Below are 24,094 nucleotides of genomic sequence, written 5' to 3'. Positions count from 1 at the left end.
TTTGTTATTGATTATGTTATTGCCTTCTAATCCTTTCCCCTTTGGTGCCTTATGTTTCTCCTTGAGAGGATTTAGAAAGAAAAATGGCAGTGTTCTTATTTTTCCACTTGGGAAGGAATAGGGATCATAACCTTTTGAAGGTTGCAATTGGTTTTCAAAACTGAAAGGTTGTGAAAGTTCAAAAGGAATGAAAACCAACTTTAACCATTATTGGTTTTAATTTCTATTTATTGGTTTTCAAAATTGAAAGGTTATGGAAGTTCAAAAGGAATGAAAACCAACTTTAACCAATATGTTTTAATTTCTATTTCTGCCCCTCATAGAAATAGAAATTATACAACTAGTATCTACACATTAGGTCCATAACACATATACCCTTAAGCCTATTAACTAAATTGAATCACTTAAATTGTAGACTTCTTATAAATGATAACACCACATTTAATTATGTGGTCCCATTGAGACATTATCTAACAATCTCCCACTAGACCACATATGTATCCTGAAAAATGTGCTTAACTTTAGTGAGCTCAGAAATTTGTTATCATAACTTGAGGGTATCCAAACAATCTTGTCCATTAACTATATTAATATAAGATCAAAGCGGTCTTCGTTACATCAATCGTAACTCGACCCACCAATGGTCACGTATACTAATACAGCTAAATGACATAGATCAATCATGGATGCGTAGCATGGAAATTACATGTGATGTGATCCATACATGCCTATTTCCAACTGGTCCTACTTAACTTTATTGAGATCAATACTTCACAATACGTAACAGAGCGTAATAAACTGAATATTTCATTTCTGCAGAAATTAATCTAATTACATAGATAAAACTCAAGGCTGACATAAAGCAGTAATATAAATACAAACTCCCACTAAACCAGAATGTTCTCAAATAGAACAACACCTATCTGAGCAGTGTGCTCATGAAAGACCTTGGGTGGTAGTCCCTTCGTAAGTGGATCCGCTATCATGGAGTTTGTCCCAATGTGCTCTATGGAAATTTGTCCACTCTGCACTTTCTGTTTCTTTGGTTCCGGACCCTGAGGAATAGCAACTTCCTTTCCCTTATGCTTTCTTTTGCCCGTATGCTTGGAGGTGCTTGCCAGATGAGCACTTTCAGTCCTTTCTTGCTTCAATCTCTCTTCCTCTTGCACACAAAATGAAATGAGCTCATTGAGAGTCCATTTCTTCTTCTGGCAGTTATAACTGACCTTAAATTGGTTAAATTATGCAGGAAGAGAGATGAGAACTAAATGCACGAGCAAATCATCAGATAGGTCGAGCTTTAGTGCCTTAAGTTTTGAAGCAAGATGAGACATTTCCATGATGTACTCGCGAACATTACCCTTGCCTTTATACTTTATTGAAATCAAGCTTGCTAAAAGCGTGCTTGTTTCAGCCTTATCGTTTTTAGCAAAACGCTTTTGAATTTCTGAAAGAAATTCACTGGCAACAGTAACATCCTCTATTATTGCACCCCAAAAAACTTCTGGAATCCCACGCTTCATGATCATAAGACTTAGCCTGTTAGAACGATCCCACTTTTCAAAGTACACAGTTTCCTCAGGAGTACTTTGTGCAGTGAGAGCATTCGGTTTTGGCATCCTTAATGCCAAGTCTATGTCCATGCAGCCGAGAACAATCAATATGTTCTCTTTCCAGTCCTTAAAGTTTGTTCCATTTAACATTGGAACATTGTTCATGTTGGCAGAGATTGAAGTAGTCGACATTAAAGCTGAATAGAAAAGAAAATAAAAGGAATAAACAATTATGCTCACATTAAGTTACCAAACAGATAATCTCTAAATAAATTAATTTAATGACAACATCTCAAGATACCTAGCACAACATTAATACCAAGCCTTTGGGTGGTGATATTAACTGTAAGTGGTATTCTTGTTGTAATGATCAAACATTGACAATAAGTTATGTCAAATAACAAATCTATCTTTTGATGGATTTATTATTCACATTAGGTTTTCTTGATAATTGGCACATGTTTATCACCACAAAATGTGTGTGTAATTCTGCCAAGTCTTAATCATGTCTTTGGACCGATAAATACCCGCATGAGATACACAGACATGAACTTCAAAACATTCCATATAAAACAATCTAGACAAGAGAGATCACTTTTGTGACATCTTGTTTGAATTGACTTATATTGAGAATGTTAGAAAATTAAATTTCTGTAGACGTTGTATGAAATTACATTAAATTTAAAGATTTCTAAATTTGTGACCCCGTATATGTTATATAATCTGAAGCAATTCCAATTATATATATACATATATAATAGAATTGACGGGTCCAAAAAACAAATAGTTTTTTTTTTATGATGTTCAAAATTAAACCGATCAAATCGCAAGATATATCTATATATATATAAATACATGATGTTCATCCATTTGAGAGAAAAAAAAACTGCCCACCGAATCATTTTACAATTCCAGAAAACAGATTGCCATTTTCACAGAACAAAACAGGAAAAAACAGAATTTACATCCATAAGAAAATTCAGAATCTGAATCCAGGAAACTAAATAGAATGAATAAAGCATATCAATTCTGATAAGACACATGATATGCATGCTCTGATACCAATTGTTAACATAAATTTCAGAACATAAACCTTACACTTTGGATCATTTACTATGTGTATTATCAAGAAATCAAGACAAAATGACATACCTGAATCCATTGATGAACGGTTAAACGGAAGCGTGATTATCAATGAACTCTTTGTTATTGATTATGTTATTGCCTTCTAATCCTTTCCCCTTTGGTGCCTTATGTTTCTCTTTGAGAGGATTTAGAAAGAAAAATAGCAGTGTTCTTATTTTTCCACTTGGGAAGGAATAGGGACCATAACCTTTTAAAGGTTGTAATTGGTTTTCAAAACTGAAAGGTTGTGGAAGTTCAAAAGGAATGAAAACCAACTTTAACCATTATTGGTTTTAATTTCTATTTATTGGTTTTCAAAACTGAAAGGTTATGGAAGTTCAAAAGGAATGAAAACCAACTTTAACCAATATGTTTTAATTTCTATTTCTGCCCCTCATAGAAATAGAAATTATACAACTAGTATCTACACATTAGGTCCGTAACACATATACCCTTAAGCCTATTAACTAAATTGAATCACTTAAATTGTAGACTTCTTATAAATGATAACACCACATTTAATTATGTGGTCCCATTGAGACATTATCTAACAGTGTCATCCCAAGAATAAGAATTATGCAAGTTCCATTTTTAATGTGGAAAACGTTTACGAATACAAAAACTTATTACAAAACTAGACATATCCCTCTCACATAAGGTGAGCCTCATCTTTTTTTTAACTCCCACACCCATATGAAAGGGTTGTGTCCTCTGATTTTATAATTGGTTTTTGTACGTGCAACTAAAATAACTGTTTAAGGTCAAAATGGATTTTGTCACATGTACTTAACCTATATAACAAATGCGTTATGTGACAGTTAAAATAACCCATCCATCCACAACTTTTTATTTATTTAGTTATATTTTTTTCGTACATTTGAGATTACCTATTTGTCAAAATTTTGAACAATATATCTATATACAAGATTCAAACTAAAAACATGATCATGGAATGAATAGGTACGATTTTAATGCTGCTTAGTACTCACATATAATTATACAGAATTTTGAAGAGACAACAGAGAAGCGCAATGAACGGGACCATCCATCATCACAAGGAAGGAAGTAGCCAGAGATTGAAAAGAGAGGAAGCTACCGAAAGAAACCATGACAGAAATGCCATGACTGCAGCTACCTGATATCTGGTGCACAACTTTGGAGGGCAAAATGACCTGTTGTTCGCTTTCAGTAGAATATCCACCACGCTTGTCGTTGAGCAGGCGGCAGCCAGCGTGAGAAAGGATAACACCTGCCATTGAACAGGTTTTTTACAAGCAAGTTGTTCATAGATTTATAATCCATTTAGTAATGTTTATATTTGTATAGTTTTCTATATAAGTTTATTTGGTGTTTATTTTTGTTTGTTAAAAATTATAAACAACTTACAAAATTTATTAAAATTTTATAACCATTTTTTTTTTTTTTTGTTTCACTTGTTTGAAAAATAAATTTGCATTCATTTTTCGCTCTCCCATCACCCCTTCCAGCTACCATGCAACTCTCATCACTACTACCAGCCACCCCCACCAGAGGCGGATTCATGATTCAAACTTGGAGGGTAAAAACACATATAACTTTTCATCCAAAAAAAAAAAAAAAAAAGTAATGTAATATTTTAAATTTTGATTTATACCAACACAAAAAAATAAATAATATTACTCTTAATCGAATATTTTTGGCCAAGATAATTGAGAACAAAAATGTAATTGAACATTTTTTTTGTCTGCATTAACTTAACAAAAATAGTAACTATTAATATATCTCCTCTCCGTTTATTTAAGTTATCTATCTGAAACTATTAAAATCTCCACCTTTTGAAAGATATGCGAAAACCTTAAATAACATGTAATAATATGTTTATCAATAAATGTGGTCAAGTAATTGAAATTTTTTATAATTGAAAATGTATGTTTTTATGTGTAAAATTAAATTTTATGAACTCGCTTTTAAGAATGCCATGTTAAATGTACACAATATTTTCATTTCCAGACAATATTCATATTTCTAAAGAATAATCAAGTTAGGATGAATGTAAAATAAGGTGCATAAATAAATTAAAGTGTGAATTATAGAAAGGGAAAAAAAAAATAAAACATAAATGAAAAAATAAAATAAGAATAGTAACAAGTAAGAGCAAACAGAAGAATATAAATAACTCTAAACAATACAAAAATATAACAAATAACACAGATAACAAATAGAATATATCAATATTTGATAAAATTCAATTTAGAAATTATTTTTTAAATTTTGTAATGCAAATAATTTGGAGGTGCAAATCTTTATAATTCTGAGGGTGCAAACTACTAAAATTTTGGAGATACAAACTGTTCTAATTTGAATTATCTTACTAATTACTATTATAATATACATAGTTTTAAAGAAATTTGGGGTGCATCCTTCTCACCTCCAGCACCATTGCTAGCGACCACCACTGGCCACCACTTCCGGCCATTACCACCCATCGACAAGAACCTCTGACTACCAACAGCCAAAAACCACCCCCAACCACCAACTCTGGCTACCATCTCCAACAACCAATAACCACCTCTGACAGCCATCTCCACCGCTACCTCCAGCTGTCAAAAACCACCTCCATCTATCGACAACTACCTCTAACCACCATCTTCTGCCAAAAACCACCTTCGACCACCAATTCTAGCATGTAACAACCATCTCCAACTATCAGTAACCACCACTTTCTGTCAGCAATCACCTTTGACCACCTCCTTTCACTTACTTTTAAAATAAAATTTTAAAATTCATGTGCGTCCCAATTATATTTTTGTTTTTGTTTTTAAAAAGGAAAATATTACCAAAGTACAACTTATCATTTTGGTTAGAGTCAAAAGCAGGGACACACATACCCAGTCTCCAACCACAACAGTTAGTAGGATGCCAGGCTGACGGGGAGGGCACTTAACCAGAACAGAGTATCCATCAACCAGTGCCAGAGTGAAACTCCATGGGATTACTAAACCCATAATTGTTACCAAGAAGCTGCACAAGATCCAATACCCTTTTTATGTAGAAATCAACTTTGGGGCCAAAATTGTTGCTTTAAAATAGAAACATAAAAAAAAAACAAAACAAAACAAAACAAAAAACACTTTAAGATCCTCAAATGATCAAGAAAATAAACTTAGGCCTCTACCGTATATGAACTTGGGCACACTCTCTTCCTAATAGTATTATAACCTGAAAGGTTTTCAAAATATTATTGACTTAAAAGTGCCATGTGATCATGTAGTGTTGAGCCGCTGTCCCAAGAATATAGAATAACTTCTGGCAGTCTTGAGAATCATCATATAATATTTTCTGTAGATGGAAGATGCTATAGAGTTTGGGGAAAAGACGAATTCATTCTCTTAGACAGAGCAGTTCGTAGATGAAAAATTGTTTAGCACATTTGGAGTATTCCTCCGACCAATAAAACCTTCCTTCCATTGGAAGATTATTCAGTGGAATTATATTTTGGTCTGGCCACTCAAATTAGCCATCTCGAACAATATAGAACTAAAATTTGATCTCCTGAGATTAGGCTAAATATCAACATATAATATTGAATCCTATTAATATGCATATCAATCAAAATGGTGTAGCGTGTTCTTTGAACACACTATCTGCCCTTACTCTGAGAGCACTGTATAATTTGTCAGAAAATGATATTCAGATACTTAATTTTCATACAAAATTTGAAGACAATTATGTTGTGACAATGACACTCTTGCAATTATGAATTATGTTGATGGGCATTTTGACTGTCAATGAATGGATATAAATGTGAAACATTATTCTGTATAAATTTTTCATATACAAATAAAGTTTTTATGAAGAGGAGGAACTCAAGGTAATGCACAGACAATTGGGAGGTATAGAAAATGGCAAGCTAAGCAAGTTGAGTGAATGGGTACATCGCACTAGAGGCAAAAATTATTGTAGGGGTATTTATCAAATTGGGATCCTCCCCTTCATTTTGGTCCTTCATTCCCTCCTTGCAGGACCTTCGGGCCCACTTTGAGACTCAATTTTGATAATCCGAACTGTTCATATTTTTAGATTTATTCAGTATATCATACCTGTAAAAAATTAAGTTGATCGAATATCATAAAGCATGTGTTCGGAAAACTGTTTATTAAAAATAGTTTGTAGTCCCAATTTTCTGAACGGATACTTTCTGATATCCGATAAACTTGATTTTTTACAGGTATAATATACTAAATAAATCTAAAAATATGAACGGTTCAGATTATCAAAACTGGGCCTCAAAGTGGACCTGAAGGCCCCTGCAAGGAAGGAATGAAGGAGGGGGCTCAAGGAGAGGATCTCGACTCGTATTTATCTATGTCTGACAACTATCATCAGCAGCACAAGATTATTATAATGATTCAATGATTTCCAAAGCTAACTTCCAAAATACATACACATGATCTCTCTCTCTGTCTCTCTCTCTCTCTGTGTGGGGCGGGACAGGGCAGGGCAAGGCAAGGCAAGCAGTTACTCTTTGATAGAATTTGCGATGAAACAAACAAGCCATTGAGAAAAATCTACACATCAAATTTCAATGCTTTACAAAAAATGAAAACATAAAAAACAAAAACAATGTCAAACAACATGCCCAGTATTTCTCTCAAAGCCTATATCCAGATTTAGCAGTTTCTGTAGAACTTGGCAAGCTTTTGTTTGGGTAAAACAAATGGAAAGATTAATGTATCACAAGTTTTCAAAGATGCATATGAGAATATACAAGCAAATTGTTTTATACTGTTTGGGACTTGGAATTGTTAACATACAAAAAAAGAAAAGCATTGGAAAAAAATATATATGTATATATATATAAAGAAAGGAGAGATCTGTTCGGTTGGGATTGAAAATTAAGAAGAAAATGAACCGGTATTTTTCAGAAAGAGGAAAAAAAAATCATTTTACTATCCTCTTTTTTTTTTAATCAAATTCAAGATCCAAGGATAATATTAATGAAATATAATGAATTAAAATAAGCAACGCAATTAATTATCTTGAAAAAAAATAAAAACTGTTTCTATGAAACAATCTCCAAGTGATTGGGAATTGCTGGGCTATCCACCATTGAAATTCACAACCTTTTTTTCCAGCATAACAGAAAAATATAGAAGTGATCTATATACATACATCCAGAATTAGAGAGAAAAAACAAGTAATTCAAGAATTTTTGACATGGGTATCACAGTCACATATGATACAATCATACACTAATTCAAACAAGTCTGGGCATACACTATGCTTGTGTGAAGCAGTTAGATCAATTACGATAGTTACTAAATTTGAACTACTTACATTTGAGAGGGGTATTTTAAATATAAAAAAAAAAAAAAATGGAGAGAAAGTTTCAAACAACTGTGTGCTATATATATATATATATATATGGATATGAGAATCAAAGGTGGGTAAAGGACAAGAATTGAAGGGGGATTAATTACCAGAAGGCAGTGTAGCTGTAGAACTCTACACCCAAGGACATGAAAAGCAGAGAAGCAGAAGAGAAGACTGTTTGGCCCAATCTCAAAGCAAAACCAGCACTGGTCCCCACAGACCCAGGTACCTCATCCATCCTGATGATGATGATGATCCATGAGATTCAGATCTAGTTCTTCTGGAATTGGGAGATCAACAGTTCATGATTATGGTGGACTTCCTCTGCCACCACCCCAAACTTGTCATGAATTACTAAAACCAGTCAAGTGATTGTGTGCTTGTATTGTTTCCAAAACTATAGATGAAAATTGTACTGTCCCCAGATTTGCTCTGGAACTTTTTTTTTCTTTTTTCTTTTTCTTTTTTTTTTTCCCGGGAAAAGAAAATTGTGGAATAAAGAAAGGAAATTAAGTTGGTGGGTTGAGGTTGGAGGGTGTGAGAGATCAAACTTCTCTCTCGTGAGTGTGTTGGGCGAGTTTACAGGAGGGAATTTGGACCCATTGATTGCGTATTTTTGTGACACTGCTTGTTTTTGGAATCGTTTATAAGTTGATTTTTTATTATTATTACTATGAAAATACATATGAAAAAGAAAAGAGATGATATGATTCAAATAAGTCAATAAATTATTATTATTTTTTAGATATTGTTAAAAGAAGTTACTGCTATGGATCAAAATTCCTGTACGGAAAATACTCAGAAAATACCTATAATATTTATGTAATAAAGTAGATCAATTTTTTAAAAAATATCTTATATAACATAATTGAGGATTAATGATTGAATAAATCCATTGCTAATATAAACCAAAAAAAAAAAAAAAGGTTTCATGTGATAACTTGACAACTACAATTGAATAAATTTAAAAGTAATGCTAGAGATTTTAAAAGTTTTATTAAAAAAAATTTGATAAAACTTTTAGAATCTCTAACATTTTTCTAAATTTAAGAAACATTTATGAACCGATTCTATTGACTAAACTTATTTATCTTTAGGTCCTGTTTCTTTTTTTAACTATCAATGTCTCTAAAATATTCTCACATTATCTCATCTAGCACATCAACCATAACACTAGTGTCATGACTCCTACTATCAATAATTACCTCCAATCATCGACAACAACCTCTAACTTCCAGCAACTACCTACTACTATCGATGGCTACCCGTTTCTAACTACTAACAATTACCTCTAATCTTAAGTGACTTTGGGTGATATTTTCCTGACCATTTTCCAACAAAAACAAATGTTCATCTCCTCACCACATCACTACTACCACTACATCCGTAGTTCTAGTAGCAACAAGAGAGGAAAAATAAATAAATAAATAAAAAATGATGAGGAAAAATAAATGTATCATTTGGCAGAATTTTCTAAATATCATTTGAGAACAGGAATTGTATTTTGAGTTTGTGAGCTTTGAAATTATGATTTGAGTGTGAAAAATTTGTTTGGTGAATGAATTTTGAAAAGAGTTTGAATTGAGTGAGAAATTTTTGATGTGACATATGATATTTGATACAAAAACTTACAATTCATAACCAAATACACAACTCAAAATTCTATTCAAAACTCATAAAAAATTTAAAAAATTTTGAAATTTTTTTTTTAATTTAAAATATAAAAAATAACAAGTGGCAATTGTTTAAGAAAAATTAAAAAAATTGCATTGTTTCAGTCAACTAACCGGATGTTCAGGACAACGACCGGTTAGCCCAAATTTTCCCGCCTTAGATAGAGTTTTCAAAAATAAGTGTGAAATTAATTTTTGAAAACTATAAACAAACGTCACGTGCAAACCAAAAGATGGAACTAAAGTTCCAAAGCGTTACCAAACAAAGCCAATTTTACTAGAAACTAATTCACATTAAGTTTCACCATCATAGATCAATATAAGACCATTATATTTGTAAAAAATTACAAACGTCAATTTACTCATTCACATTCACACTTATACTCACTTACTCACAAGACACACATATCATACATATATACACATAAAGAACCAAAGATTGATAAATTTATCACTGCAAAAAAATTACAGCGAATCTATTTGAAAAATAAAGAGATCTCTTAGAGTCATTTGTAGTCGATTTACCATTGAAACAACTAGATTGGTGTAGATCTAGAACTTGATCGGTGGATCGACAATGATAGAGTGGAGATCGGAGATGTAAACTGTAGATCGACAGCAATGAAGTATAGATCAGTGATGGTGGAGGTGGTTGGTGAATAGGTGGTGGTAGATTGGCGATGATAAAGTGTAGATCAATGGTGGTAGTGAATGGACTATGGTGCTGGTGAGTGGAAGATGACAGTGGCACTGGTGACAGCGACGGTGGCGGTAACCAATAAACGACAATGGTGAAGGTAGTCAACGATGGTAGCGATAATGGTGGCAATATGATGCTCTTGGAGAAATGTTGGAGAGAGAGAGAGAGAGAAGATAAGAGGATGAAGGTAAAAGAAGAATATTTGGATTTATTAGTGCGCACAAAAGATATGTAAGACCTATAGGTATTTAAGTTCATTAAATGGGACTGCACTGTAATTATCTCTAAATTTAATAGTTAATATTGTTTATTGAATAATGAAGTAATTTCAAATATGAATAATGGTACTAAATAATACATTTTTTTTCTCCATGTAACTTTAAATTTTAGGAGAAATAATTGTCTAGTGAGAAAGCAAAAAAAAATTACAAAATCATAAAAAAATAAAATATTTTAATTATTAAAATGTATAAATTTTTTCACCGATTTACTCTTTTTTTTCCCTTAGAACATCTCCAACATTTTCTCTTTTTTTTTCTTTTTTTTTTTACATCAAATTTGAGTAAAATTTAAATAAAAGTTTAATTTGATATCGAGTGTTCCAACAGAAAATTTTGAATTTTCATCAAATCATCGGTCGACCAGGAGGATGTCTGGCCGATCAACCGGCCAGTATAAATTGTCTAGTGTAAATTGTAAAGAAGTAGATGTCCGGGGAGACAATCGATAGAACAACCGGCCGGTTGTCCGATACTCCTACACTAACGGCTATTTATAATAATTTGATGAAAGGCTCTAGACATTCTTAATTTGATGAAAATTTTAAGATATTATCAATTTGATATCAAACTGATAATCAATTTTTCATTAAATTTAAATTTAATTAAAGATCTGATGAAGGGTTAAAGACGCTCTAACTGTATTTGTTTCTGTGATGACCTACGAATTTATGATCTGAATAATACTTTAATCATGTGGATTTGACATATGAAATTCTGTTACATACAAGCATATTTTTAGAGAGAATATGCTCTCTCCATAATTTTGTAAAGATGAATAGATTTCAAATTTTTGTTATTTCGATTATTTTGAATTAAGAATTCAAATGGAGATTTATTGAACAAAGAAAAAAAAACAAAAAAAAAATGCTACAAATTCCTGCTAAAATTCTTGATATAGACCTAATCTTGATGAGTACAGAAATTTTTGCTACTGGTACTTTTAGACACTACATAAACTTTGAAGTGTATTTTACTAAAAAGTGGATTGAAAACAACAATTTCATTTTTTTGTATAAAATTTTGGACACTAATTTCTAATCTTTTTGGCCAATAGTCCAAGCATAAATCTTTTTAAATCAAAAGTACATTATCTATTCAAAAATACATATCTGTCTAAAAAGTATATTTATTTGTTTAAAACTTATTTATTTGTTTAAATATCACTTATATGTATGCATAACACCTATTTGTTCAACTATCTATTCGAATGTCACGCACCTGTCCAACTCACTGCCACCATTCACTGTTGGTGATTTTATTTATCACCAAAAAGATTAAATCATTGGACCAAATAACATATGACCTCATAAAAATATATTTTTTACTAATTAACCCTAAAAAATTTACATGGATAAATCACATGGCATTCAAAACAACCACCAATATAATTCATAAGAGTAATACTACAGACCTCAAAAATTCTACTAAAATTTCTATCAAATGTCTCACATGCGTGTGGAACCCACACCATCCCACACACATGTGAGACATTTGGTAGAAATTTTAATAGAATTTTTAGAATTTCTAACATTTTTGAATTCATAATTTCAAACAACTCTACAAACTCAGAACTAGAACACATTTACATGGAATGAACTTGATTTTTTTAAATGGGATCGACTAGCCTTGCAAATTCTTATTCATCCATGTAATTTTACGCACATTTTTGTGTCTGTTTTTATCATTCCAAAATGCCACCACCACATTATTTCTAACCTTTTTATGTAAATTATTTTTCTTTAATTAAATAACATAGAATTTTCAAATTTTTCATTATTATTATTATTATTGTGAAATCCTAAATTCTTACCTTGCCGACATGCAGGACCAAATTAGCATGTTCTAAAAGTGTTGCATCCCTGGCGTCTGTATGCATACAATACAAAGTGAAGGAAAAAAAAAAATTTTTTTGCTAGCAAGATCCGAAAGGGACATTTCTTTGAGTACTTCTTTTCACTATTGCTATTCGATAAATTTGAAAATGTAAAAATAAACAATTCTTTTAAAAAAGTCAATACAAATCTTTATGAAAGTACTAAGATTATTACTAAAAAAATATATTATGCAAATTAAAAAATTATATATATTTTTTGTTTAAAGAAATGAATGCACTTTTCAGTTGCTTAAGACATACAGTAGCACAAATTGAGGTGTTATTTAAAAAGGGGAGATTTTATTTTATTTTATTTTTTAAAAAAATGATTGAAAAGCTTAAAAAATCATACCGAAAAATTCAAAAATTCTATTGCTTATTTTTACTTTTTTGTACATTTAAAAAAAAAAAAATCACCCCCTATTCTAACCAAAAAACTAAAATACTACTTAAAACAAAAAAAAGTCACTTTCAAATGAACTAGGATGTCAAACCAATACATGAATTATTGCACTGAGTACCAAATGCTTTTTGAAAGAAGGGCTATGGACTAACCACGTGTCACGCCTTCAATGACGCCCTAATAGCTGGAAATATATAGTGGTGTAGTGAGCCCCTTTCCAACTTTAAAAAAGAGAAATGTTTGAGGCCCAAAATTAGTGGCTTAAATTTGACTCAAAATTTAAAACGACGTCGTTTGGGTTTCAATTTTTTTTTTTTTTCTTTTTCTTTCTTTTCTTTCTTTCCTTCTTCGTTTTGAACACAGGAGAAGAGAAACAGAGGCGAGAGGCGAGAGAGAGTCGTCGCAGCTCCTCGTCGTCGTCGTCGTCGTCGTAGCTCATCGGCCGATCGTCGCATCGCAGTCCTGCCTCCGCCTGTAGCCCGATTTTGATGGCCCCTCCAGTTCTGCTTCTCCTTCTTCTTCTTCTTCTTCCTCCTCCTTCTCAAATTCGAGCCAAATTCGAGCCGGGACTTTCGGGCTCTGTAGCATGATTCTTTAAAAAAATGCTCCAACAATTAAAGAATAATTAATTGACTGCAGGTTTGCATATTCCATTTGAAAATCGAAAATTGTTGCACAACAGTTCTATAAATTTTTATTACTAATCATTCATGAAAATTACTCTTGAAACAAATACACATCCACAGACAAACTCTGCTAGCAAAACATTACCAAAAAACAATGGTTGTACACTTCATTTCTTTCAATAAAAAATATTTTCTTATGTTTAATTATAATTTTGAAACTATTATCTTAATAGTTGTATTAGTAATGGTAGTAGCTGCAATGGTGGTGCTAGTGAAGTGGAATTGCCGTGGAGGTAATGGCAGCAGCATAAGTGGAAGCAGTGGTGTGGTAACAGTGATGGTGTACAAGTGGTGGTAGTAATAGTAACTATCATGGAAATGGAAGTGGTGGTGGGTAGAGTGGAGGTGGTTGTGATGGTGAAAGTAGTGTAGCAACATTGGTAAAATCTTAACCCGACAAACGTTTTCTATTTTTCAAAAGTAAAAACTCTTCCACTCAAATAAGATTGTCTTATTGATCACGGAAACGTTTTCTATTGATTTTTATTTTTCCTTCATACCAAATATCAAAAATTGCAAAACATATTTTCCACAAACATAAAGACAAAAAAGCTTTGGTGGGAATTATAAAAATAACTTATAGATTATTTTAATATGAGAGTTTGTATCAGACTGTTTAGTGCAGTTTCTGCTTATAACTTATTAGGTAAAAATAACTTAAATAAACTAAAAATAATAATTTTTCAAAAGGTGAATGAATGATACTTTTAACTTTTATTTTTTAATCACTAACTTTTAGTTTAAAATAATTTCCACCGAACACCCGCATTACCCAATAACTGAGCACCACTACTAGCACAAGGCACATTCAAAATGCCACAGTAACAAACATAAGAAAAGGTGAACCTGAATTCTATCTTCTAATGCCGTGAAATTTAAAGTAACACGTAAGCTTTACCACTAGTACATGTTGGCCTCACAATTACTGGTTCAAGAGAGAAAACTGATCTCTCCATCCCAGCATTCCCTCCCTACAGGCACGCCCAACTGCACCAGAACATAAAAAGGATAAATTAATAACCAATTAACCAAGGTTTTGAAAATTAATTGCGGTCACCGTAACAATTACAGTTGCCGTAATTGTGATGGCAGCACAATTGCAATTGCAGAGTATAAAAGTTGTAACATAATAGTTGCGGTAGTCGAAACCGTTTTTTATTTTTCATACAATTTAAAAAAAAAAATTATTGATACGATATTTTTTTTCGAATAATGTTATATGCACCAACTAGTATACTAACTAGTACACCAATTGATGATGTGACATAATTTAAGATATTTTTAATATTTATAATTTATATAATGAGTGTTATCAATAATAATGTAATAACTAGTATTAATATACTAGTTAGTATACTAATTGATGCATTTAGCACTATCAACTTTTTTTCATAATCATATTTATTGAGTTTTAAAATAAATATTGATCAATTCTTGTAAACTTTTAAGTATGTTCTAATATATTTCATATTTATAAATCATTATAAACTAAGTTTTTTACATTTTATTTTAATAATTAATAACTTTATATATCATAAATCTACATTACACTTGTGGCAAAAAAAAAAAAAAAAAAAAAAAAAAATTATTGGACTTAGATGTATAAAATTAATTTTTTAATTATTATACTTGTTGAAGAATATGCAAGTTTTAACTTGAATAATTTTAAAAAATAAATTATACATGCTAATGTAATCATATAAAAATTAAAAAATAAATTATAAAGAAATCTTTATTTTTTTATTTTTTATTTTTGGTTTGGATCACTTGAATATTCATTCTCTTTGGATAATCTATAAATAAAAATAAACAAACTAATCAAAAAATAATTGACATGCATAAAATATATATTAATATATAATTATAGGCGTTATGTTTTCTAAATATTTTACAAAAAAAATCAATCACTAACTATTATATATAAGATAAACAATGACAAAAATAGAAAATAAATAAGAACCTATATATATATATATATATATATTCATTTTAATCAAACTAAATAGATAATGACCACACTTATTATTATTATTATTATTATTATTATTATTATTATTATTATTATTAAACAATATATAGATAGACACAAGCAAATAAAATGATTGAGTGCCATTTTGAGAACATGGTAAAAAGCCACTTTTTTGGACAAAATGTCCAAAAACGTGACTGCCAAAAACGCCAAAAAAGCCATTTGGCAAGTGCCAAAAACGCAACCGTAAAATTACAAATTAGGGCCTATGAAAAAAAAATAAATAAATAAATCTCTTATGTTGGGTAAGGGTATTTTGGTCATTTTAATTTGATTTGACACCATAAATAAATATTAAACTAAAAAGCAAAAAACTTAACTTTTTACCAACTTCCCAAATCACTTCCAAAAAAGCCAAAAAGCTTGGTAAAAATAGGGGTGCAACTCGGGCGGGCTCAACCCGAGCAACCCGAGCCCAGCCCGAGTTTTTTTAGGGCTTGGGCAACTATATCTTGTAATCTGGACGGGCTTGGCAGATTTTTGATGCCCGAATTGCAATTCGGGCCGGGCTTGGGCAGAACCAATGGCCAACCCGAGCAACCCGAACCCGAATTCAATTTAATATATTATATAAATTATATAATATATAATATATAATATATATATAATTTAATAAATTATGTAATATATATAAATTAAGTAAAAGAGTTAGTCTTAATTTTTATTTTTATTTTTATTTTTGGTTAGTCTTCTATTAAGTAAAAGAGTTAGTCTTAATTTTTATTTTTTATTTTTTTTTGGTTAGTTTTCTACCATTAGATTAGCATCTTTTATGTCTACCCTTAGATCTACCTACAGGTTTCTGAACTCGGGCAATTCGGGCAATTCGGGCAACCCGAGTTCAAAATACAAAGCTTGGGCCGGGCTTGGGCAACAATGTTCGGGTTCATGGTCGGGCTTGGGCGGGCTTGGGCAGTGCCAAATACAATTCGGGTCGGGCTTGGGCAGACCCCCAACCCAACCGAACCCGCCCGAGTTTCACCCCTAGGTAAAAAGCCAAAAGTCAATTTTTACCAACTTCCCAAAACAACCCTGAGTAATATCAGCTGAATAGAATAGCATAAGTCTTACAGTTTCAACAGATCAATAACATATTCTTCATCTTCCCTCTTCTCTCTCTATCTTCTTCCATTTTCAGCCTTTCTTTTTTTTTTCGAAAGAAGTTCGGAACCGTTACGTACTTACGTAACAGACCATTACAGCACCGTTACGACCGCTACAACCAACATACCTGTGAATCTCAATCACACCGCAAAAACGACTGTAACAGATGGCGATAACTACGGCAACCGTTACGTAACGGCATTACGTAACGGTTAGCTTATTTTAATATGAGAATTTGTGTCAAACTGATGCAACTTCTGCTTATAACTTATTAGGCAGAAATAATTTAAATAAATTTAAAAAAAAATAAGTTTTCAAAAGGTGAGTAAGAGATACTTTTCACTTCTACTTTTTGATCATCAACTTTTAACTTAAAATAATCTCCACCAAACACCCCTATTACTCAATAACTGAGCACCACTAATAGCACAAGGCACGTTCAAAATGCCACAGTAACAAACATAGGAAAAGGTGAACCTGAATTCTATCTTCTAATGCCATGAAATTTAAAGTAACACATAAGCTTACCACTAGTACTAGTACATGTTTGCCTCACGATTATTGATTCAAAATAAAAGAGAAAACTAATCTCTCTCCATCCAGTATTCCCTCCCTACAGGCCTGCCCAACTGCATCAGAAGAACACCATAAAAAGGACAAATTAATAACCAGTTAACAATGAAAAAACGAAAGAAAAGAGATAAAAATAAAGGTTCCATGAATCATGTGATCTTGGGGGAACTTTCTAGTGGCTCGTGATGATATCACGCTGACTATGAAACACAAATGAAACTACAACGAATTATAATCTAAACATCCGTATTCCTAATAACTGAGACCATATTGACCAATGAATTTTGTTTGGAGCAAGAGAAAAAGGGCACAAGAACTTGAATTAGAGAATGAATTTCACAAAAGCTGAAATAACTGAAGCCATCTTGAAGAATGGGTTGTTTGGAGCAAGAGAAAAAAAGCAATAACGACATGAATCAGAAAAGTAAACTTCACAAAAGCATAAATAACTGAGGCCATCTTTAAGAAAGGATTTTGTTTGGGGTAAGAGAAAAAGGACACAAGGACATGAATCAAAGAATGAACTTGACAAAGTATGTACGTGAAAGCCATTGGAAGAACCACGAGTCTTTCAAAGGAAAAAGAATTATTTGATTGGAATTCGAGAACAGGAAAGGTGCCACCCAAAACATAAAGGAACCTCGAATCACTCCACTTTTATCATTAAATACAAAATCAATTATATTTCTCGAACTTCATACAGAGATCTACCTCAAGAAAGAAACCCAACTTCATGTAATTTTGTGCACAATGATATAGTGTCACACATCAACGAAAGGAGTAATAATATAATGGAACCTCAAGAGTAACCAAACCTGGAACATTACACAGATGAACATAAAGACGATTTACAATAAAATATCAGACCCAGTGTGCATGCCCATCCAACCAGGGTTGGCATGCTCCAATTAGCTACCATCTCACCACAACATAGGATTTGCCTACATGTCTCATGCCAGCAATCACAAGGCATCTATCTAATCAAACAATCATGAGGCATCTATCTCGTTTTCCCATTGTTTCAAGTAGATCAATCTTTGTTATGAGTGTATTAGAGCAACTCCAGCCCTAGTCATCTTTTGTCAGCTACCATAAATATTTTAGCCAAGCACTTTGCCTAGTAAGTACTCCAACACTACCCTATCTAGCTCTCTATCCAAACTAATTTATGATTGTTACAGCACACCACGTCAACGTTAGAAAAGAGGGAGTGTTCTTTGGAGTTTGAAGAGCTTTCAATGGCTCTCTAAAGGTAGAGAGCAAAAAAGAAAGGAGGTAAATTAACTTATAGCATTCAGAGAGCCTATTGGAGTTGTGAAAAATGAAAATGGCTAACTATTTTACCTAACAAACCTTATTTAAAGAGCCATTTGGCCTTTCTCTTATGGTATGTTTGATTGGGAGATTTGGAAAGGGAATAAGAAAAGGTAGGTAAAATATAAATAAAACATATCTACATTTCATCTAATTTCACACACATTTTTCATTTCTATTTCAAAATCCGTTCCCAAATCCCCCAGCCAAATACAGGGTTAGATTAAGAAATTTGCAGCTATGCAAAGGTAGACACAAAAAAGAAACTTTTCAAGATTAGCTAACGAACAAATATGAAGTTTGAAACAAGAGGACAAGTTTTTAAAATCCCATCTGCATCTATCCAAATAACATTACTCAAAGAGAACCCTTAAACCACTGCGACAAAAGCATCCTCCTCAAAGAAGGGGGAAAAGGAAAAGGTAAAGCCATAGGTAAAAGTAATGAATCCTCAAACCAACCATCAAGCTCCAATTGCACATTACCATCTATCTACGAAACATGGACATCGATTCGGGACACACATATAATATGATACAAATATGTCTGTAAAATTTTAAAAACATATAGTATACAGATACATCAAGGACATGTTTATATAATGTATGAGCTAAAAAATTTAATTTAAAACATGGTTTTGTCAGGTAGGGACATGGAATGTGTGCTTTTTTAGGGCTTACTCGAAAAGAGTGAGATGTGAAGAAGGAGAGGAGGAGGATTAGAAGTCGAGGTTGAGTTGTTCATTGCGATCAGAGAAGTAGTGGAGAACGTAAGGGGTGATCCGAACCACGGTGAGCCAAACACCGAACATGGCTACGTGGCTGCGAAGCTGCTTCAGAGCCACTTCTTTGTCCGGTTTCCGAGCGAACATTCCCGGAAACATCCTTGCCTCGTCTTTCTTTCTTTTATTTTTTCTTTGCAGAGAAGAGTAGAGAAGAGAGTCGTTCTGAGTTATACTACTGAAACTAAAACCCTAGCTCTTCTCTCCGGTCCACTTCTCATATGTATATATCGGTGCGACTGTGTTGGGTCAGAGTTCGGAAGACTTGGGCCCGATGTTGGTTTGGACTAAGCTAATGTTGGGTTTAGGTTAAAAGCCCACACTCTAGTTGAACTCGGGCTGATTTTATTGACCACTGCTTCTTTCTTTTTTTGGGATAAATTACCAATAGATCCTAATAGTTGAACTTAATTCCCATTAAATCCTATTGAAAATAAGTTTTAGTAAAATTGTCATTAAAATAATTTTTTTTGTGACAATTTTTTATATATGTCTCTAAAAATTGACAATTAGTGACTTTTTTTTTTGTCATGATTTTTATAAATTGTCGCTAAAACTTACAATTAGTGGCCTTTTTTATGAAATTTTTTTTCCATAAAACCTATTAGACAATAAGTTCACTTATTAGGACCTACACGTAAGTACCCCTTTTTTTTGTCTACATTTTTTAATTTTTTATGAAAAAATATGAAATGTGAGTTAAGATTAAAATGATGTATTAGAGAGGTAGCGTGATTTAAATAAGAGGCGATATAACTCAAATAAAATAATTGCAACTCAAAAACCATATTGTATAGTATCATGTTCTCAAATAAGATAATGTGCTAAATAGTTGTTTAGCACATGCCAAACAACTATTTAGTCTTAAAAAAGTACTTCGTATAGTATTCTATGCAAATTCAAATTTAATCCAGTTTAGATCACACTTCGAATAAATTTGATTTACATTACATTTCATTTTCAAATTAAATTTTCAACCATGCTACATCCCATCAATATAGCACCCCTAATTTATCCCAATGACGTGGAAGAGAGAGATAGAGAGAATAGTGTGGGCCCATCCTTTCACATGATCTATGCCATGTCATTAGAGGTGAATTGATAGTGCCAAATTAGTACTCCCAAGCATTTTTCATAAATTTTTGTATGTGTATTATAATTTTCAGAAATTCTATTTACACACCATCGACACTCTCAATGCATACCATCTTCTATGTTCACACCCTATCAAATTTCAAATTTTTTCATTTTTCTCAAAGCACACCATGTATTTTCAAATAAATCAAAAATATCCTCTTCTTCTCAAAATGTCTAACCCTAACCCAAACCCTAATATAGTCGCTGCCGCCACCGCCGCTGCCGCCCACAACCTATTCGACCATAACCCAACCTCATTAGCCTCCATAGGCCCGTCATCATCAGCTTCTTCCACCTTCTAAAACCACTATCGTCTCTTCCCTAACCCACCTTGTCGCTACTAACGCCAATGCCATCATCTCCGTCCTAAACAACTCTGACTACGATGACAGATAGTTGATAAAAATCACAATCACGATAGAGAGACTAAAAGATATTAGAGATCGAGAGCGAGAGAGAGAGAAATGGGGGAATGAGGGAGACTATGGAGGTGGCAGGGAGGAATGGTGAGAATGGGTTGGGTATGAGCTGAAAAAGTTACCGGAGATTATGGTGGTAACGATGACCATGGTAGCAGCGATAACAGTAATGGTAGAACAAGGAAAAAAAAAAGGACAGACATGGCGACAACTGGGCTAGGCAAGATGCCGGCAGTGGCAGGTTGATGGTGGTGGGCGAAGGAGTGTGATGGTAGATTTGATTTTAGGATTTTTGTCCAAAATGGTAATTTCATTCAAGGACACAATGGTAATTTAAAAAAATAGCCAATGGTTTGTACTGAGAATAATGATGGTGTGTAAATAGAATTTTCCTATAATTTTTTCTTTCTTTCTTCTAAATGACACATATCTACGCTTACCATGCGTTTAAGCTATGTTTGGTTGGAGGATTTGACGAAAGATATGGAAAAAGAAAGGGAAATAGAAAGAAAAGAAAAAAAAAATTAATATGATTCGAATTTCAAGCTATGTTTGGTTGAGTTAGGAAATGAAGAAAGAAAAGAGTTTAAAGTGAACTCAAAAGACAAAATGTGGAATTACATTTCCCTCGTACTTTCTTTTCTTATGTGTTCCTCATTATAACCAAACAAAAAATGAGATTGCATTTGTTTTTCCCTTTTCATTTCTCTCACCAAACTCCAGCCAAACACAGCCTTATTATCTTATGTGTTAGGACTGCATTGAAGATCTATCTATACTAACAATATATAAAGTCAATGCTCGAGTTGATGTTGATTGTCATAATTTTTTTATTTCTCAAAATACCCCTAACCATGGTAATTTCCCTAAGCTTATTCTCATAGATCCAACTACTTCATAGATCTAACTATTTACACACGCATGATGTGTGCCCATCTCTAGTAGATATAAGTGTTAGAACCCATTATACTAATGTTGTGTTAACAAATGTTATCCCGGTAATGGCAACCCAAGATAGGGGTGAATTGGGTTTTAATGAAATCTAATGCAGTTTTGACTTAACTGAGAAGAGATATAGAACTTAAGCCATCAAACTATAACTGATGAATAAGTAATGCAAATAATCATAGAAAATATAAGCAGTGATAAGAAAAATCACAAAATATATCAACACCACAATTTATAGTGGTTCGGCTTAACCTAAGCCTACGTCCACTCCCCAAGTATCCTCATTGGGAATTTTTTCACTATCTTCAAATAGCGTTACAACCCCTAGCTTTATAAGTTCTAGCGAACCTTTACAACATGTGATCAACTCTCGATCACTCAAGCTAACTAGTTTTTGAATCCAGTGCCTTGCCACACCTAACCCAAGTGATTTTATCCCAAAACCATTCACAAAAAGATCACGACTAGTTTTGAATCTGGTGCCTAATCAGACCTAACCTAAGTGATTTTATCCCAAAAACTACTCACACAAAAATCGCTCTCACAATAGTATGAAGAAGGGAATGCAAACCCTTTTACAATAAAAGTTTAACTCCCAACAAAATTCTCACTCAAAAGTGTATCCCAATAAAGAACAGTGGAGAGCTTTCTCAGTATAACAAATAGTTTTCCTTGAAAAATATGACAGTTAGAGTTTCAAAAATATAGCTATTAGGATCGGTTCCCTTTTTCAAATCAATTTCTCTTATATATTGAACATTTCCCAAATCAAAACTATAGTTGGAATTTCTCTTATATAGCTATTAGCAAACCAAAGGAGTCTTCAAATTCAAATTCTAACTCTAAGCTTCCTTTCTTGAATAATAGCACATTGCAATATGTCTTGAAAAAATTCTGAACAAATCCCTTTGATTCTTCAATCTTTCCTTGTAGAGAAAATCTTCCTTGTGTATCAAATCCAAGTATAATCTTCATTTCAAATCTTTCAGTGTATTTTGAATTCAAACTCTTTGTGGGGATATATTTTCTAAGTACCAACACGTGGCCAAGGTGACGCCGACGTGTCAGCTGGGGTGCCACGTGTCCTGGTCGTGGCGCCAAGGTAATCTCGGCTAGGTCGAGGTTATCTCCGAAAATATCGGAGTCCAAGATAAGCAGATAAGGGACAAGAGTCCTAAAATGAGGAAGGACTTCAGCCTGGATAAGGATAAAACTCTTAGGGAGTTTATCTTTATCTATTAGAGAGTCCAAGATAAGTACTGAGCTAAAGTCCATTGAAGCTAGGCTTCTATTGGAACTAAGATTGGGCTAACTATAAAAGAGAGGCACCCCATGGGTCTGAGGTACGCAATTCATACTCTAAATAGTGAGTTCAACATTTTTGATATCTTTGAGAGATAACTGACTTGATCGTCGGAGTGCCCCCGGGTGGACGAACCACCGTCAGAATCTCTTCTTTCTGTTGCAGGTCATTCAGGCGCCATCTATTCTGCCAGTACTCTCCAGCTGAATACTGAGTTGGCAGTGTGGTCAGAAATTCACTGACACAATTTGGCACTGTCAGTGGGAAAGAAAAAAGGATAGATGGCCAACGACGGACAGAAGGATAAGGTTGGGGGCGAAATCCCTGCTAGGAATGGTAAACACGTTGACCTTAACATGGAGGAAGATGGTTGCAACGAGGAGACTCAGGACTAGAATCACGGTAAAAAAGACATCGGCCAGGAGGGTGACGTACCAAAAAAGTCAGATCGAAGCGGGTATTACAATGAGGACAACCTCCAGGTATGGAAAGGTAGATGCCTGCGAAGGGACGAAGAGGTGAAAGAGATGGCGAACAAATTGGCAGACCTGCAATCGGTTGTCAATTTCATGATGCAAAACAATGTAATGCAGCCACCATTCCTGCTGTAGGACATGCCAATTCCAACGGCCAATGCCCGAAAGGGAGGGCAGAAAACAATCCCTGTAGCCCCCCAACACACCAGGAGTGAAAAACACTCTTACCGACCTTCAAGGGAGGTTGGGCGAAGAGAGTCGAGGAGGGAAGAATCTCGAACGACACATCGCACCAGGGAGGCAGACCCCAAAGAACATCGGCATGTTCAAAGGCAGGAGCTGCGCTTCGACACAAGTAATGGAG

At 33.2% G+C, this 24,094-nt stretch overlaps 1 protein-coding gene and 2 non-coding genes across 3 annotated transcripts; all 3 read right to left on the bottom strand.

Annotated features, from left to right (window-relative positions):
• Positions 1 to 3,490: 3,490 nt before the first annotated feature.
• Positions 3,491 to 8,683, bottom strand: LOC114274581 (CASP-like protein 5C1). Its single transcript, XM_028216542.2, has 3 exons — positions 8,138 to 8,683; positions 5,546 to 5,678; positions 3,491 to 3,927 (listed from the first exon to the last, which is right to left on the bottom strand). The coding sequence occupies exons 1-3, from the start codon at positions 8,266 to 8,268 to the stop codon at positions 3,730 to 3,732; spliced, it is 462 nt and encodes a 153-aa protein (XP_028072343.1). The 5' UTR covers positions 8,269 to 8,683; the 3' UTR covers positions 3,491 to 3,729.
• A 4,223-nt stretch (positions 8,684 to 12,906) lies between these two features.
• On the bottom strand, positions 12,907 to 14,634 carry LOC114274580 (uncharacterized). The gene is made up of 2 exons (XR_003633467.2): positions 14,545 to 14,634; positions 12,907 to 13,552 (listed from the first exon to the last, which is right to left on the bottom strand). It is a non-coding gene; the product is annotated as an uncharacterized LOC114274580 (transcript).
• Positions 14,635 to 17,178: 2,544 nt separating this feature from the next.
• On the bottom strand, positions 17,179 to 19,933 carry LOC114274579 (uncharacterized). Its single transcript, XR_014364336.1, has 2 exons — positions 19,347 to 19,933; positions 17,179 to 17,408 (listed from the first exon to the last, which is right to left on the bottom strand). It is a non-coding gene; the product is annotated as an uncharacterized LOC114274579 (transcript).
• Between the last annotated feature and the right edge of the window lie 4,161 nt (positions 19,934 to 24,094).

The sequence above is a fragment of the Camellia sinensis genome, chromosome 3, assembly GCF_055761805.1.
Source record: "Camellia sinensis isolate YWXY chromosome 3, ASM5576180v1, whole genome shotgun sequence".
In the NCBI taxonomy this organism is placed as follows: Eukaryota; Viridiplantae; Streptophyta; class Magnoliopsida; order Ericales; family Theaceae; genus Camellia; species Camellia sinensis.
Note: the sequence above shows the minus strand (reverse complement) of the source record. Positions and strands in the feature narration are given on the sequence as shown.